At 37.9% G+C, this 18,528-nt stretch overlaps 1 protein-coding gene across 4 annotated transcripts in view; it reads right to left on the minus strand.

The window, feature by feature from the left end:
* Positions 1 to 18,528, minus strand: part of MFSD1 (major facilitator superfamily domain containing 1) — a 130,682-nt gene that overhangs the window by 7,541 nt on the left and 104,613 nt on the right. For all 4 annotated transcript variants that reach the window (XM_073023490.1, XM_073023489.1, XM_008008559.3 and 1 more), the window contains exons 2-12: positions 17,270 to 17,322; positions 16,127 to 16,239; positions 14,554 to 14,596; positions 14,173 to 14,240; positions 12,376 to 12,484; positions 7,252 to 7,354; positions 4,258 to 4,356; positions 3,677 to 3,788; positions 2,374 to 2,430; positions 1,887 to 2,043; positions 510 to 607 (exon numbers count right to left, since the gene is read on the minus strand). In XM_073023490.1, coding sequence (XP_072879591.1) covers positions 510 to 607; positions 1,887 to 2,043; positions 2,374 to 2,430; positions 3,677 to 3,788; positions 4,258 to 4,356; positions 7,252 to 7,354; positions 12,376 to 12,484; positions 14,173 to 14,240; positions 14,554 to 14,596; positions 16,127 to 16,236 — 956 coding nt within the window. In that variant the 5' untranslated portion in view covers positions 16,237 to 16,239; positions 17,270 to 17,322. The remainder of the gene's footprint in view (positions 1 to 509; positions 608 to 1,886; positions 2,044 to 2,373; positions 2,431 to 3,676; positions 3,789 to 4,257; positions 4,357 to 7,251; positions 7,355 to 12,375; positions 12,485 to 14,172; positions 14,241 to 14,553; positions 14,597 to 16,126; positions 16,240 to 17,269; positions 17,323 to 18,528) is intronic.

Raw genomic sequence — 18,528 nt, forward strand, 5'->3', positions numbered from 1 at the left:
TATAAATATTAGTATCTGTGAACCATATACTATTTGTGTTCAGAGATGTTTTCCACCAGGGATGACTTGATTAGATTTTGGATTGGTTTTTTTCCACTACTAGACTGCTCAAAGGTAAGGGAGCTTGCCTCATTAAGTGCAATGTGGATTCAATACTGAATGAAAGAAGGGCCATGTGAATACCAACCACAGGTTCGGTTTCCCCCTTTTGCCTTTCTGTGCCAGGGACTGGACTCAGCTTCTCAATGAGAAGCCTCACATAAACAGGCAGGGAGATCGTAACGTCAGCAAGGACCTCTTCTGGGTTAGCTTACTCCAGTAATCTTGCTGGAGGCTCTTTTGTGGCCACAACAGTATCTTAAATAGATTTACTGACTTTTCCAGTTATCTCCAGGTTCAGAGCTATCCCAGAAGCTGGATGATGACTAGATTCAGATCTAGAGTTTTATATGATAATTAAATTGACACAGCAGAGACAGACATACACGATCCACAGTGTAAATACTTACAAGCCATATGCAGTTCCCAGCTGATGTTCAGGAACTACAAATGCCACCATTGGCCACAATGCACAGGCAAGCAATGAATAGGAGAGTCCCAGAAGACACTATAGAAAGCAATGCAGAAAAAGGTCACGGTCTTACATTAACCAAAAGGTGATTTTCTTTTAATGCAGATTAGCAAAAGTGACAGAGTAGTTAACATATAAATACTCAAGCAAATTTTGTTGTAATTAGGCTAAAATTCATATTCAAAATATACAAAAAAGTCTCTGCCCTAAGAGTATCCCTCTAGTGACAAGATACACGCTGTCTTAACCACTCTGTCATCATATTATATGCATATATAACTGGCTGGGGCCCAAGATGTAGTCAAGGACCAAGTAAGAAAATAAAGGTAATTTTTAAAAAGTTTTTACCAATGTTTCAGGCAAGCTAATTTTCCAGCATTTATTAGGAGTTACAGATTAAGCAATCAAGGCAATATTATGCTAACAGTCCATCATCCTGCCTCTGAGTCACCAATACCCAGTAATCACCAACAATACTTGGTAAACCTCACCTTATGCTGATTGTTCCTTCCATTAAAAAAGAAATATTGTGATTTAAACTTAAATAAGTATCACTTACACCTATCAGATTGGCAAAGATTAAAACAATGACAATGCCCAATACTAGAAAGAGTACTAAAAAATGTCACATTTGTGTATTACTAAAGTTATAAATGGGTAGAAAGTTATTGGAGAAAGTTTCACAATCTCTACCAAGATGTTAAATATGCAAACCCCCTGCTGTAGCATCTCTACTTCTAGGAGTCTGTACTGTATCTGTTGAACACTTCTACAGAATTCCCACCCACTGCACAAATATTTATGTTCCAGATGTTCCTTTATTAACAGGTAGGAAACACAGCACTAGAGCCTCGAGTGTTAAAAATGACGTTTTGAGGAACAATAACAAAAACTTGAATTCATTATCATTTTTAACCTACCAAGCAAGTCAAAGAAAAAGAAGAGTTACTGGTCCAACAGATTTTTGGTTTTTTGCCATCTATGATGGAATGCTTTCTTTTAAGTCACTTATTTTAGAAAAACAAATGGGACTAATAAGCATTCTGGCTTTTATAAGGCTACTTTATTTCAAATTCTCTTTCAGCACTGAAGTTAACTGGTTAAATAAACTAAATGAAATTAAAAGACTTTTATATGTTAATAATTCATAATTATATCTTTAAAAATAATTATTTTGTAGGAATTGGCATCAAGTCGTCATTTCCCCACTATTATAGGCCTTGTCATCTGAATTTGCTGAGCATGCCTACTTAGATGAACGTGACAGACTCCTTGCTGAAGCCCTGACCCCACCACGTGCTAACACAGACGTTACCATAGCAATCCAAGGATTCCACATCGTAAAGGCCAGCATCATGTGGGACACAAGAGTGGCTGCTACTGCGCAAAGAACCCAGATGATGTTCTTCCCTGTTTTATCCACCAGGAGCCCAAATACTGGGGACATGGGAGCTGATATGACATATACAACACTGCCCAGAGAACACATAAGACATTTCATGAAATGCAACACAGCCAAACATCAGTTTCAAGAAAGTCCTGAAAATAACAGGCAAAGCAAATCCTAACTTATTTAACATTCTTATAAAATGCTCATCAAAAATTATAAAAAGCAGTCCAAGACTTCTTTGGTTTTCCACTAATTTAAACATGGCCACTCAGGATTCAAGTCCCAATGTAGTCCTAGTTTCACACTTAAACAATGTTAGGTCACATACATCTTTTTTGCTTCTTATAACATTTGGTTATAAAGACCCACACTTCACATGCAATAGGCACTTTAAAAATTAATTTTAAAATACCTGTTAATTGCACTTGCTGCCTGGGAAGAAAATCCAAATTTCTCTGTAAAGAAAACTCTAAAATTAAAAAGACAGAGAAATTAGCACATTAGAGAGAAATACTGTTTTCAAAAAATAAAGAGTTGAATAAAAGTAACTCAATTTTAATTAGCTTTTTTCTTGATATTATTTTCCCACCTTATTTATATTCACCTTCAGGCAATCTGCTAAACTTCAGTATTTACATTAATGTTTACTGACTAAATAAAATATGATGCTTGTTTTTTTCCTTCTCTGGTATGCAGCAAGCAATACACACACATTTTCAGAAAATCAAATATACTACTGCTTAAAAGCAGTACTGAATGGATTCTTTGCTAAATAATAAATAGGGTTCTTGTCTCAAATTATTTAAAAGGACAGCCTGACCTTAAAGGGTACAAACCATACACCTGCACAAACACACTCACATTGCTCTGCTTAAGCAGATGCCAATGCAAAAGGAGACAGTAGAAGATAAAGCAAAGAAGAATTTGCTTTGGACCCAGAATTTAAGTCTGGCAGAATTACAGTCCTAATAAATGGAGATGTTCCCAGTCACAGTGCACCAATAAACAGTCTCCATTCTCAGTAAGAGCCTTTTAACCAAGGAATAAACAGGGAATAAAAAAGAATACTAGTCTAAAATCAACTATTAAAACAAATCAATATTATGAATCAAAAATTATTAGGTATTGAAATGGTTTGGCTGTGTCCCCATCCAAAGCTCATCTTGAATTGTAATCCCCATAATCCCCAGGTGTCATGGAAGGGATCCTGTGGGAGGTAACTGAATCATGGTGGTGGTTCCCCCAAGCTGTTCTCGTGATAGTGAGTTCTCACGAGACTTCATGAATTTATAAGCATCTGGCATTTCTCCTGCTGGCACTCATTTCTCTCTCCTGCCACCACGTGAAAAAGGACGTGTTTGCTTCCCTTTTCCGCCATGGTTATAAGTTTCCTGAGGCCTTCCCAGCTCTATGGAACTGTGAGTCAATTAAACCTCTTTCCTTTATAAATTACCCAATCTCAGGCAGTTTTTTATTAGCAGTAGAACAGTGAAGTAATACAGGTATTTCTTCAAAAGAATAATAAAAGTATAAAACCAATACTAAACCTTAAGCTAAAAGAAAACGTATGTATATCCCAGGATCTAAAGTAATTCCTGTGAAAATATAAACTATAACCAGAGAAGCAAGATTTACTGCTTTAACAACTACATTTATGTGATTGAACTCTCATGATAATTTAGACAAGAAATAATGGAAACATAGAGAATACTCACTTCCCAAGTCCAATAAAAGGGAACACAGCAACATAATAGCAGACACAGATGATAAATATGAGCCACAGGGGTAAGGAGAAGTCCTTTACATCAGTTAATTTAATAACTTCACCTTAGAGAAGAAAAGACACTATCAGCATAATTTTGCATACCTAAGGAGCTTTCATCTATAGTCAAGATTATTTTTTAAAATCCTGTGGTTAATCTTTGCAATTCAGTTAAAAAACACACACACACACACACACACACACACACTTTTCATTTCTGGGAAAACTTACAAAGACATAAGAAAAAGCAAAACCTAAGACTGGCATCTACCTTCCCTGCTCCCTTCCAAGAACAATAACCATTTTGCAAACACACGAAGTACAATCGAGAACATAAATTCTGCCAAAAGATTTAAGGGGAAAACAAAATATATCTAAAAATTTAGAAAAGTGGAAATCAATTTGGAAATAAAAAATAAAAATTATGTCTTAAACTCCACCTGGTTTTACAACACTTCAATAGGAACTTATCTCATTGCAAAATCTCACAAAGGCCATAATTCCCCGAAGTCCCATTCTTTCATTTAGACTTACCTGTTTTTCCTTGTTCTTTGTGAAGGATTCTCTCTGCTCTCTGATCCAAGTAGGCAAGAGCCAAGGCACAGATTAGTGAAAGAATACATGTTATACCCCCTAAATTAAAAAGAAAAGAAAAAAAGAAAAACAGACTTTGAAAAGCAAACTAAACAGAAGATTCCTAAAGAGAAGTATGTTACATAAATAGCAGAAAACAGCAACTGAAAGGGATGTCACATAAAGACATGAGAAAAATCCGCAATTACTAAATCAGGACAAAAGAGGAAGAATACATTTAAATACTCAGCAAACAGTAGTAGCGTTTACTGCATTATTTCACAGTACAAAGTTAAAGATAAGAAGGAAAAGACTAGAAAAAACTAGTCTAGTCCTGTAATGCAGAATACAGACTGAAGAAAACTGATGAGCAGCTACTGAATTAGTCCTCATTTCTTCATTCAGTCTAAGCACCAATTGTCAATGGACACCAGGGAAAAAATGATGAAGCCAAGCTAGGCTCTTTAACTCTCTCTTCCTTCCGATGTTTTCCCAGAGTCCACGGCCTTCGCTCCTGCCCTCTGGCAGCCCAAGTGCCCCATCCTCCCAAAGCGCAGTACTCTCAAGCTCTTTCCTGTGAGATCAGCATTTCTCTCTAATACCGATCTCACATCACTATAGAAAATCACGATAAAGAGTGAATAACGATACACTTCTCAGGAAGAATTTCCAAAAGAAGCTTAATAAAATAAATGAATCTTTAATTGGCTGCCCTACTACAGCCTGGTTGAAAATTCGCTGAAATCAGCGTCAGTAGACATGAGCTCTAACGAGCTGAATCACCTTGGACATGGAACATAAGCTCTCTTGGATTCAATTTCCCCAGTTTTAAATAAGAGGATTTGACTTGATGATGGCACAGGTCTTTTCTGGCTCTAAATGTCTTACTCTAAAATTCCCCATTGTGGAGGAAATTAGATGGAATACTAAGAAACATTTAAGAGTAAAAACAAGGTTTTAAGTAAGGCAAAGGATTTGAGAGGAAGAGTTTGAAAGAATCTTTAAATATGCTTGCCTGTTTAGGATTACCACTCCACTGCCTTCTTTTTACCAGGCTGTATGGATCAAGGAATTATAAGAAATAAAACACAGAAAGACAAATACTATTCATATGTGGAATTAATATATATATAAAAAATATTATGTTATTCAAAAGAGAATAGGAGAGAGGAGGACAGGGAGAGATTAATCAAGGGGTACAAAGTTACAATTAGGAGGAGTAAATTCTGGTGTTCTATTGCACAGTAGGGTGACTATGGTTAACAGTAAGTGATTATACATTACAAAGTAGCTAGAAGAGAGGGTTTTGAGTGTAGTCACTACAAAAAAGTGATAGATGCATGAGGTGATGGATATGCTATATACTCCGATTTGATTGTTATACAATGTATCTGTGTATGGAAACATCAAATTATACCCATAAATGTGTATAATTATGTGTCCATTTAAAAATCGGGGAAAATGGGAATAAAAGATGTGCACATCTTGGGCACAGAACTTTCACCCTATCATCACACAGGTCTCTCTAGAGTCCTGCAAACAGCCAAAAGCACACCATGGGGTTCAATGAGACAAACTGCCTGCCCAGAGAAAAAGCAAAAGTGGTAAACCTAGAAAGCCTCGTGTCCTTCCCAGTGACCCACACAGCAACTAGCACCACAGAGCCTTAGCCAAGAGAACTTAGGGACAGTAGTGACCTATACAATCTTGTTGAAACAATTGTAATTTTACAGAAAAGAAAACTGAGACACAGAAGGTTAACTTCCTTGTCCAAGATGACAGAACTAGTTAGAGCTAGCATTAGAGCCTAGGGCTCCTGACTCCCAACTTAGTAGTTTTTCAACCATACCGTATCACATCAGACTTCCAAAAAATCTAAGCTCTCCAGGCACACTGACTGAAAAGGTCAGTATTTGATTAAAGAAAACAATTCTCCCTTATGCTATGGACATTTTTTTCGGTTTGGTTGGTTTTTTGTTTGTTTGTTTTTGTTTTTGTTTTTTTGAAGACAGAGTTTCGCTCTTGTTGCCCAGGCTGGAGTGCAATGGCATGATCTCAGCTCACCTCAACCTCTGCCTCCCAGGTTGAAGCGATTCTCCTGACTCAGCCTCCCGAGTAGCTGGGATTACAGGCATGTACCACCATGCCCGGCTAATCTTTGTATTTTTAGTAGAAACAGGATTTCTCCGTGTTCATCAAGCTGGTCTCGAACTCCCAATCTCAGGTGATCTGCCCACCTTAGCCTCCCAAAGTGCCGGGATTATAGGTGTGAGCCACCGCTGCTATAAACTTTTAATTAACATCTTACCTGAATAAATTCTCAGGTTGTTCTCAAAGAGTTTTTACATACATAATCTCTTCATATGTATGAGATGCAAATGACAATATTAAAGTAGGCAACAGCCCGGGAGCGGTGGCTCACGCCTGTAATCCCAGCACTTTGAGAGGCCGAGGTGAGTGGATCCCCTGAGGTCAGGAGTTCGAGACCAGCCTGGCCAACATGGTGAAACTCTGTCTCCACTAAAAATACAAAAATTAGCCAGGCATGATGGCAGGAGCCTGTAATCCCAGCTACTCGGGAGGTTGAGGCAGGAGAATTGCTTGACCCTGGGAGGTGGAGGTTGCAGTGAGCTGAGATCGCGCCACTGTACTCCACCCTGAGCAACAGAGCAAGACTGTTTCAAAAATAAAAATAAAAATAAAATAAAGTAGATAACAAGGAATAAGGCCATCCATTTTAAGAAATTTTAAATCCATTTTTAGAAAGTGGAATTTAATATACAAATGGGGTAAATGATAGCCTACTTCTAGTTGTGTCAAAGAGTTCATTAGAACCATGGAGATAACACTATAACCAAAGTAGACACAAATTCCAGTGTTCCTTCCTCCCTGCTACGATACTTCCTATAACAAGCTTTCAGGAGAAGGGAGATGTGGGACATGGGATTCACTCACCAATCATAAGTGTGATCCCAAGGGTTGTGTGACCAGCAGAACCTAACAAAGCTTCGATCTTAGAATACAGCCATCCCATGAGGTTCATGTTTACGGTACTTCCCTAAATGAAAAGGGAAAAAAATCAACAGTGTTTTCAATCATATATACCTCTGCTTTATTCAAAAAAAAGGGATTTGAGGTGGCTCAGAAATAGGTATAACAGGATCCAAATTAAACAGGAGGTAATTTCCTTAAAAAATACTACAAGAAAAAATTGACAAACCAAGATAAAGCCACAGATAATTACCACAGGAAAAAAAAAAAAGCCAATTTATTAGAAACTACTAGTATAAAAAAATAACATAGTACATGTAGAACTTCCTACCAGCCAAAGCAAAAGTGAAACATGAGTTATAAAATCCAGCATATCTAAGACAAAAATATGTCAGTAACAGAAAAAGCCCAACTTTTCCTGGCACTGAAATCTGGGGAAAAACATCTTCCTCTGAATGTCCATAAAGAGGACAGTAAAAGTTATAATAGATGATTCTTCATTCATTTATTCATTCACTGAGCAATTACTGAGCCCCTATTACATGCCAGCCACTGTTTCAGGTATTGGGAATATAATAAAGAATAAAGTGGCCAGCCACAGTGGCTCATGCCTGTAATCCCAGCATTTTGGGAGGCCAAGGCGGGTGGATCAGGAGTTTGAGTCTAGCCTGGCCAACGTGGTGAAACCCTGTCTCTACTAAAAATACAAAAATTAGCCGGGCATGGTGGCACACGCCTATAATCCCAACTACTCGGGAGGCTGAGGCAGGAGAACTGCTTGAACCTGGATGGCAGAGGTTGCAGTGAGCCAATATCACGCCATTGCACTCTAGCCCGGGCAACAGAGCAAGACTCCGTCTGAAAAAAAAAAAGAAAAAGAAGAAGAAGAAAGCATAAAAATATCCAACTTATTTTGGTTTTTTTAAAAAAAAAAAGTAAAATATCTAGTATATTAAATATTGACAAGTACTTTTAAAAAATAAGAAAAAAAAAAGCTGGAAAGGAGAATATAAAATTGGGAGTGGCGGCCTCCCAACTGAAAGTGACTTTGGAGTGTAAACTTGCAGGAAACGAACTATGGGGATATCTGAGGGAGGAGCACTCCAGCAAGAAGGAAGAGCCACTGCACAGGCCCCAAGAGGAGCTTGCCTGGAGAGTTCAAGGAATGGCAAGGAGAGCAGAGGCTGGAACAGTGCAAATGGAGAAGGGAGAAGATGAGATGAGTTCCCAGTGAGGAAATAGTGGGAAGGGGAGTTACAGGAGGACTTTCAGTTTTTATTCTGTGTGAGATGGGAAGCCACTCGGGTTTGAGTAGAGAAGTGGCATGATACTTTGACAGACTCATACTGGCAGACTCACCCTACATTCAGAACAGACCACAAGGCAAAAGCAAAGGCACCAGTTAGGGAGCTATAGCAATAATCCGGAACAGAGATGATTGGGCCTAGCACTAGGTGGTCAGCAGTGGGCACAGTGGGAAGTGGTCAGAGCATAGATATATTTGCATATAAATTACCCTGAGTTTCTAGAAGGGAATCTCAGGGGCTTCTCAGAGGCACTTTAGGGATTATGAGAGTGGTAGGGAGATCTTGAGGTGAAATGAGCCAGATCTCAGGTAGCCACCTCAGTTTCAGCCAATGCTGCTCAACTTTTATCTGATTTATGTATTTAGTATCCATGTAAGATGATTTTATGATCAAAACGGCCAAGAGCTATTCCATTATAGGGCTGCTGGGGGTGACATAAGTTCCGTCTTTTTTGTGCTTCTCTTGTTCCCTATGCAGCCTCCAGAATGACCACAGAGGTCCTGACTTCACCTCTCCATGATTTTTCTATTGCCTGAGCTTTTGAGTTTGATTGCATTTAGACACCTGAACTATTAGTATATACCATATACCTTCAATGGACTTCTCATTTTTCTTAGTATTCATGTCTTAGCTCGGGATTGGAGATCCAGCACCCTTCCAATTTTCCTTCACTATTGTTACTTGAAAACTCATTATTTCAAGAAACATTTATTGGGCACTTGATAAGCCAGGTCATGTTATTTTATTTAATAGATATTTTAAATAGTTAATAGAGATTTTAAATAGTAATTTAATAGATATTTTGGAATGAAAGGATTATTAACGCAACATCCTGTCTTTGAGGAATTTATATATACATACATATATGTATATGTTTTTTTGTTTGTTTTTTTTTTCGGTGAGACGGAGTCTCGCTCTGTCGCCCAGGCTGGCATGCAGCAGCATGATCTCGGCTCACTGCAAGCTCTGCCTCCCGGGTTCATGCCATTCTCCTGCCTCAGCCTCCCGGTAGCTGGGACTACAGGCGCCAGGCACCCGCCACCACGCCAGCTAATTTTTTTTGTATTTTTAGTAGAGACGGGGTTTCAGTGTTAGCCAGGATGGTCTCGATCTCCTGACCTCGTGATCCGCCCGCCTCAGCCTCCCAAAGTTTTGGGATTACAGGCGTGAGCCACCACGCCCAGCCATGAATTTACATTTTTGATGGTATTAGAGAAAGCTTCCAGTAGGTCTCTGTTTACCTTGTGGTTCATTTGAATAACACCATTAGCTAGTATTTTATAAGAAACAGCCATGTGAAATTTGCTACTGTATTTGCTATGAGAATATTGTTGAAGGCATGTACATTTCACAGTCTTCAATAGTGTCTGGCCTATCAATAGTATTTCACGCAGTTGACATCCTCTCCACCTTGATTTCTTTTCTTGGGTTTTGGGATACCACAGCCTGTAGTTTCCCCCTTGCCTTTCCGCCCATCCCAGTGGAGCGCTTTTGTTGGCTCCATCTCGATCTTCTCAACCTGCAAATGTGGGAAGTGCCCCAGGGCTTGGTAACTGACATTATCTCTTTTCTTTCAACATCCACACTCTTGGTGATCTTACTTACCAAGTTTTGCAATTTTAAGTAGCATTTTCCTTGCTCCTGAACTTATATCACTTGTCCAGATTTTTCCCCTGAGTTCTACACCCATATATGCAACTGCCTACTCAACATTTCCACTTGGACGAATGGCAGGCACGTCTAACCTAACATGACCAAAACCCAGTTGCCTTTAACTGAAGATGTGAAAACTACAGCAGGAGCTGGTTTGGGGGATGGTGCGCAGAGTATCAAGCACTAGGTTACAGTGCTTACAGTTGCTTAGGCAAAACTGCAGTCATCCTGACTGCCTCCGTCGTTTTCCCCCACACTCTACATATTTTCCATTAGCAATCCTATCAGCTCTCTCATCAAAAGAATATACATACGTAGAGAAAGAGAGAAACTTAAAACTCCTCAGAACGCAGCTTAGTGAATTATAGCTAACTTAAAATGACACAGAAAAGAACCTGATGTTCTAGTAACCAGAATGAAGTCAGTTGAGTCTTGCTCAACTGATTTCACTTCCTTCTTTAAAAAGTTATTGGACAACTAGATTCACAAACTGCCACAAACATATCTTGACTTGCACAAGACTCATAGTGAAGCTTTGGGAATATCCTTATAGGTAAAATTTAGAAAACTTGGAAAACCAAGATTTACCAAAGAACTACAAATTCAAATATTTCGCTGTTTCCTATCAAAGTGATAAAGTAATTTTTTAAAAGTAATTAATAGCCTGTACTATCAATGCTACAATAAAAGGGATCCTCTCATATCCCACAGATGGGGATGTAAACATCTCTGAAATGATAATGTGGAAATGTCTCTCAATAGTCCTCAGATGACCTAACAAATACTCTGACTTAATAATTCCATTCCTAGCCACTTAGCCTAAGGAGACTAAAAGAGATGCATAGAACTTTCACAGCGAGAGTGTTAGACTATAGCACTATTTGTAATAGTGAAAAATCAGAAAGAACCTACATGTATAAAAATATAGAAATACTCACATATTATATTAAAATATTTTTATATTGAATTTCTTATTCCCTGAGACTATGTTGTATTTTCACGACACTTATTAAAAGTCGAAGAGTCTGCTCGCCTTGGCAGCACATATACTAAAAGTCAAAGCTTGAAAACTTGATGTTTAGTGGCAAAAAAAAAAATTTTTTAACACTCTATTCATGGGAACGAGGGAAAAAACCCTAATGGGATTTGGGACTGCCAACACACCTTATAGTCTGCATTAATAAAAACATAATGTTGTCTTTACAAAAAATACAAAAATTAGCTGGGCGGGGTGGTGCACATCTGTAGTCCCCACTACTCTGTAGGCTGAGGTGGGAAAATCACTTAAGCCTGGGAGGTCGAGGCTGCAATGAGCCAAGATAGCACCACTGCACTCTAGCTTGGGCAACAAAGTGAGACTCTGTCTCAATCAAACAAACAAACAAACAAAACCCATAATGTTGTTCCCCCTACATAGCCTCTAAGACCAAACCTGAAACACCATGATTATCTCTAGGTTCCAAATACAAACAGGAGTACTGGCTAACTGAGATAAGTTCAGAGAGGCATGAGCACCACAGTAAGGGAGCTGAGATCCATGTCATATGGCTCAGACAACCACAAGAAACGAGCACATATAACCAAGAACTTAAGAGCTGTCTACAAAGGAGCAAAGCGTTGATGCACAGCAGAGGAAGTAAACTTTACCTACAGACAGCAAAAGTCAGAGCCATCAGTAAAAGCTACTCGTAAAGGGAGGTTTATCGCTATGTGAGGTTATGCTTCATAAAGTTCATTGAAGTAGGTGGGCTGCTTCATCACAGAGCAAGCTTGCAATCCCTCGAAATATTGCAAACAGAACCTGGACAGCCATACGTGGAGAGGTTCTAGCAGGGATGCCAAAAATGGGTAAGAAATTAGACAACAAAACTTACAGGATCCCTCCCTATGCTCAGATTCTTTGAACTAATGAATGTACATAGCCATTTTAGACTGTTTGCTAGATGAAATAAGGTTAGGAATGCTTTACTCAAGGTAAATGCCATGCTGTGTTCTAGAGAAATCCATAAAAGTTAATATCTAATTTACCATACACAAATCCATTTCATCCTGTGACTTTTAAGAGATAACTATAAGATTTAATCTTTTGCTTCCCATTTGGCTTCATCAGGCTTTTCATTATACTTACAATTCTAGCCATGCTAAGTTGAAGTCCAAACACCAGGTTTAATTCTTTGCCTTTAAACCAGCTCACAGCATATGTATTCTGGGCAACTGCTAAGGACTCTCCACCAATCCTAAAAATAGAAAAAAAAAACACAGAAGTCACAATTTTAAAGAAATACTACAGTTAGCATGGCACTTCTCCTATCAAGAGATGGGGTCTCTGTCCCCTCCCCTTGAATCCAAGTGGGCTTGTGACTATTTCAACCAATAGAATATGGTGGAAATGAGGCAGTGTGATCCCAAGGCTCAGTTATAAAAGGTGACATCATCTTTTCACCCCGACCCTCGCACTTGGAGCCCTGAGCCACTACCCCCATGCTGTGAGACAGCAACCCACAAAGAGAGGCCACATGTAAGTGCCCCAGTCAGCAGTCCCAGTGTTTGAGGCATCCCAGTCCAGGTGCCAAACATGTGAGTCAATAAGCTTTCAGATGATCTCAGCTCCCACCCTCCCATGAATCTTTCCAGCTGAGGCCCCAGACACTGGAGGCAAAGACAAGCTGTCCTTGCTACACTTTGTCTGAATTCCTGCCCACAAAGTCCGTGAGCATAATGAAATGGTAGTTTTATACTGCTAAGTGTTGGAGTCACATGATATACTGCAATAATAACCATGACAGGCAATAAAAGGAGTCATCTTGGTTACCACATTACCATCGATGTTATATAAAATGCAGATGTGGGAAAAGTGGTCCGTGCTTTGTGAAAACATAAAAACTCACTTTTCAGAACAATATGCAAAGCTCTCCATCAATCAATCCCCCCATTCACTTTCCATATTCAACACCCTCCTACTTCCTGGGTTTTAATTTTCCTTCAGTAAGTTTCAATATTTACGATTCTCCTCCAAGCACCTTCAGTTAGGAGCTTCCTTCCTCCATATCCTTACACCGAGGCCACCTCAGTATTAAGGACTAAGAAAGAGTCTTAAGACAACTAAGAAATAGTCTTATTTCTTGTGACTCTGTCCTAGCCCAAAAATATTCTGCCTCTCTTCTGCTAATCCAAATCCTGTACTTCTATCAAGGCCTACTTCATCTGTAAGGCCATTTCTGACCACGTTTCTATTTCTGAATCCCTGTCATACTTTTACATACATTCTGCTTCCTTCTCTCTCATTTATGGTACTTCTTGTGGTATGTCATCTATGTCTACGTGCTCCTGATACCTGTGCAAAGCTTGAATAAGTTATGCTTTTAAGACTGAGTCAGTTCTGTCATCTGGGTCCCTCAGGGCAGCAAGCCCAAGGCTGGTCTCAGAATAGGCTTACCGAAGAGACAATGCAATTCAGGTAGAACAACTGGTCTATAAGAATTCACACAAAATAGTCAGCTTACACATATTGTGATCATTCAAGCAAAGCTCTTGGACAGGGTTGAAAGGACCCTCACATCACTCGCTAAGAAAGAGTGAAATGTCCATTAGTCACCAACCTAGAAATCGATGGTCTATACTTTTCTAAATGTGTTTCAAATCATAGTCTTTAATACAACAGAACAGGCAAAATGTCTGGGAAAAATATCATTTCTAGAGAACTATTTAATACTCAAATCCCACACAGAGTTGATTAGGACCACTCAAAATTGTTGCATATTTTAAAGGAAAACTAAGACAACTAAGAAATATTCTTATGCATATGAAGCTAGGTTTCAAGGATTTGAAGTAATTCCCCAGAAGAGACAATGTTTTTTAAAGATCTTTCATAGATGAATACTAAAACAATAATACATTAGGATAAATTAAATTATGCATAACTTACCCAAATACAAATCTTCCAAATTCCATCAGCCAAAACACATTAAATATTCCACCCAGAGCAAAAACAACCTATAATGTAGAAGTTCATGTCAAATCAATGAAAAAGTAAATTCAAGGTATTAAAAAGAAGCAAAAGGAATGTGATAAATCTCAACTTCTACAATGGTTTTAATATTCCTCCTTAATAAATCTGTGAAGTTCAAATATTAATGTTCATTTATTTCAAGGCTTAAAATAGACTATGGATTATATCACATGGGCATTTATGGGTTCTGCTTAATTAAGCTAGGTATTAATTAAACACATCTTTGCCAACTGAATTAATTAGATAAGAATTTATAAGTCACTGTCAATCATCAATGAATGTTTTGACCTTCCTTACCTGTCCAAGGCAAACAAAGCAGCTAAAAATGATTGTGCCCCATCTGTTTGGGAAAGAAAGAATGAGAATGAGAAAGAGAAAGAGAAAAAAAATCTTAATTTCTGTTTACATTAGTATTCGTAATCACAAAGTCCTTTAATAGTAATTCATTTTGGTTCTCTTTGCCCCCTCTGCATTTCCTCCAAAGAAAGAAAAATAAAGGGCTCATCTCCCTCTGAAGCCAGCAACTCTCAGGCTAAATGCGAATCTACAGAAGTCTGGACTTCTAAGGGGATTCCAGAGGCTTCAGCAATGGCATATATTAGTTTAAATCATTATCATCGCTTAAATAAAGCTAATCAACTAATCTTCAAGAAGTTCCCAGGGTCAAAACTATTTAAAAATGTAAATTCTTCAGAAAATTTCCATTAAGAGTTTAGGATTGATTCCAAGGAATTTTACAGTAAGTAATTTTAAGTGGTTATAATTCTTGGTAACTAAAACCGATATTTAAAAGGACAAATATCAACCATGTTATACAAATCTAACATCCCACAATCTGGACATCTGATTAATGTTGCCCTAGAATAATAAAAGGCCAGTATTAGAAGAGTCCTTAAAGGCCATCAGGGTAAACCATACTTCTTAAACTTAACTCTCTCTCAAGATGCTTGTGAATGAATGTTCTCTAGCACTGGAAAACTCACTATGGTCCCAAGACAATTTTTGTCATCTCCTGCCAATCTGACCAAGCAAACTCCTCATATTAAAAGGAATCTGTTCCCCAGAAGCTTCAAGCCAATTCTCTCTCGAGACCAAACAAAATAAATTTAATTCTTCCCTCATATTCTAACTCTTCAAAAATTTGAAAAGTTAGTCCCCAGGTGTAAACTCTTAAAGTTTCTTTAATTTTTATCCACTAGACATGGTTTGAAGACCTTTCATCATCTTGGTCTCTGTCTTCTGAAAATATTCCCAGTCTATATTCCTCTTCAGTTTCACTAACAACATACACACAATAGTAAGGATGAACAGTGGCAAAGCTTACAGTGTTATTCCTTCCTCAGCATCTAATAAAAGTGGTCACAGAATGTTTTATACCCCAAGGAAAGCAGAAATAGAAAATCTCACTGGGGCTGGAAGAAGCACATACTACCTATGTGCCAGATACTGTACATCCATCTCTCACTTAATCCTCATAACCACCTTGCGAGGCAGGAATCATCTATATTTTAGCAATGAGAGAGCCGAAGCTCAGGAAGCTGCGAACAGCTCAGAACAGCCAGGAAGATGACCAAGTGGCAATGATGGGATTCAGAACCTGGTTTATCTGATTCCCCAGGGTGAGTATAATTTTACTATAGATAACTGATGGTTACCTTATACCATCAGCATTTTCTAGTCCTGACCTTAACTGAAATACCAAGTTTCAAAAACCAATTCCAGAGATACAAAAATTGTTTTTTAAAAACTCATGCAAATTATCATAGTTAATACAGAACTTTATTCAGTTCTTTCTAGAAATACCTTAATCTAGCTCTGTATTTTTCTAACAGTGAGGTAAGATTTACCCATAGTTTCTTTACAAGCTTACCGTATTCCAAATACTCGGTCTATCAAAAAGCCACCAAAGAAACACAAAACTACATTGGGCCAAGAATACCAGGCATACAGCAGCATGAATTTTGTGGTATTCACTTGCATATCCTATATGAAAAGAAAATAAAAACATTTTTTCCCAAACAGTTAAGTTTAGCAACTAACAAATCAAAATATGACAATCTAAAGTGGAAAGCAGTTACATTCTCCTGTCTGTAAAGGGCAAGTTTTTTTTTTTAACCATTTGTAAGTCTCACTAACTTCCTTGAGAATCTCATGAAAGCTATGGCCCCTGACCCAGAAAAACAGTCACACCTGGGAACCCTGGGAACTTCTTGAGTTCACATGCCATTTCAGGGGCTTCCTGGATTCCAGGATCAGACACACTGCTACAGGGGCCACTTCTGTCTATGTCTTCTATATACTACCTGTATTGGGACTCCACCCACATATACAAGGATAATCTCAGCCTATCCCTACCTACCCTACCCTCTCTATCCCCTCAAGCATGCTCCTCCTACTTCCTTTCTCTTTCATTCTAGAATGAAAAGGGTCAACCTATTCATTTTCCCTGTGCAAAGGTTAAAAAGAACCTACAAAGAAAAGAGACTATCTAAATACCTAAAAAACTGTACATCAAGTATGTTTTTACAATACAAAACTAGACTAAAAATCCTGACATGGACAATCCTCTGCAATCAGTATCCATATTTAAAAAACGAAATAACAACTAAAACCTATTTAAGAAGGCAAAAAGCTATCTTACCAAATCATTTGTCATTTAGTTGACTAAGCGCTGGGAGAGTGAAATGCAAACAAAAACCTGCTCGTATTTTTGACAACACTGTGGAAATACCACATAATTATTTATCTAAGGTCTGAAACAATTTCAAGTCACATATGTGCTATAAATGAATTATTTGTGGTAACTCATTTCAACTGAGCTTCAACAGGTATCTATCTGAATAAATGGACTGAATAAAGTTCAACCCCTTGCAACCTGTGGATCTGGTGACTACAGATGTCAAAATAGATTCAGTGGACACTTCAGATTAGGCCACTAGAGGGTTGATAATGCCTCCACCGCTACACTTGCTCTAAAGAAAACAAAAGAAACAAAGGTGAAAAATTAACTTACTCGTTTAACTTGAGTCTGAAGGGCAGCAGGATTATCATAGCAAAAATAGCTGCCTAGAAAAGAGCAAATACTTTGTAAGTAATAATACTTTCCATATAAAAGTTTCAAGTTGCAGTTACTACTAAAATTACAATTTTAAATGGTGATACTATGGGTTGACACTACAGAAATATTTCTGAACCACTTCCTTATCCACCAGTATTTTCTAAGTTATATCAAATAACTTCCATAAATTAGTACTGTTCATACACAGCAAATATTGGGAACCTGAATTAATAAGTCAACAATCAACAATTAAATGTTTTTCTATTTTACTTTCATCATGCTTCACACATACTATTTTATTAACATCTTCATGAAGCATCTATATTTTATTTCCTTATTTACAAACACACGTACACTAAAAACTTTACAAACAACCTCATCAGTTTCCTAATAATGTTAGCTTAAGAACAAAGGAATGGAGTATAACCATTCTTACAAAACCAATATTTGAAACAAGTTCTCTAATTCTACAAACTACCCCAAATCAAATAATTTAGTGAATACAGGGTCAGGAAAGAAAAAAAAAAATGAAACTGAAAATTCTAAAGGATTAAATTAAAGAATGTCTTCGGGGGAATTGGAAAGAGAGAAGTAGGAAGAGATCTGATCATGCACTCAGATTTATTTTAAAGATAAAATAATTGAGATTCCTTGGTAGGCTATAAGATAATGTTGTCTCCATAGCTCCACTAACTCTACAAGTACACGAGGCTATTGGTTCTAATGACAATAAAAAATTGTCATTAGAAAGGTATGAATCTGGCTTCTGAAATCTAGACAGATAACCAGAATTTACCAAAAACTGTCTGCTTGAGTAGGGACAATTTTTTTAAATGTTTTATTGTTGTTCTTTCTTTGTTGTTGTTGTTGTCGTTTCTAAACCCTGCTTTAGTCGCTTTTAAGGATTCAATGTCCTGCTTTAAAGCTAACGGATGGGCATCATCTTCTAAAAACAGGTGTGGGGGGGGGGGGGGGAAGAGTTGTAAGAAAACCAAAGCCCAAAGCATCCTTCATGTCTACTTATATGTTCAGCAGTAGCATAGTTATCCACCATAATGTTCTTAAACCTGCTGATTACACGGGCTCCAGCTAGCCTCCTGAAAAACACATTCATACCAAATTAATATTAGAATATTTGCTTAATAAATTAAAAACTGTAACATAGGAAGGAAAATTTTTTTCTAATTATCAAGAAACTGTTTTCAGAGACATCA

Source organism: Chlorocebus sabaeus, chromosome 15 (genome assembly GCF_047675955.1).
Source record: "Chlorocebus sabaeus isolate Y175 chromosome 15, mChlSab1.0.hap1, whole genome shotgun sequence".
In the NCBI taxonomy this organism is placed as follows: Eukaryota; Metazoa; Chordata; class Mammalia; order Primates; family Cercopithecidae; genus Chlorocebus; species Chlorocebus sabaeus.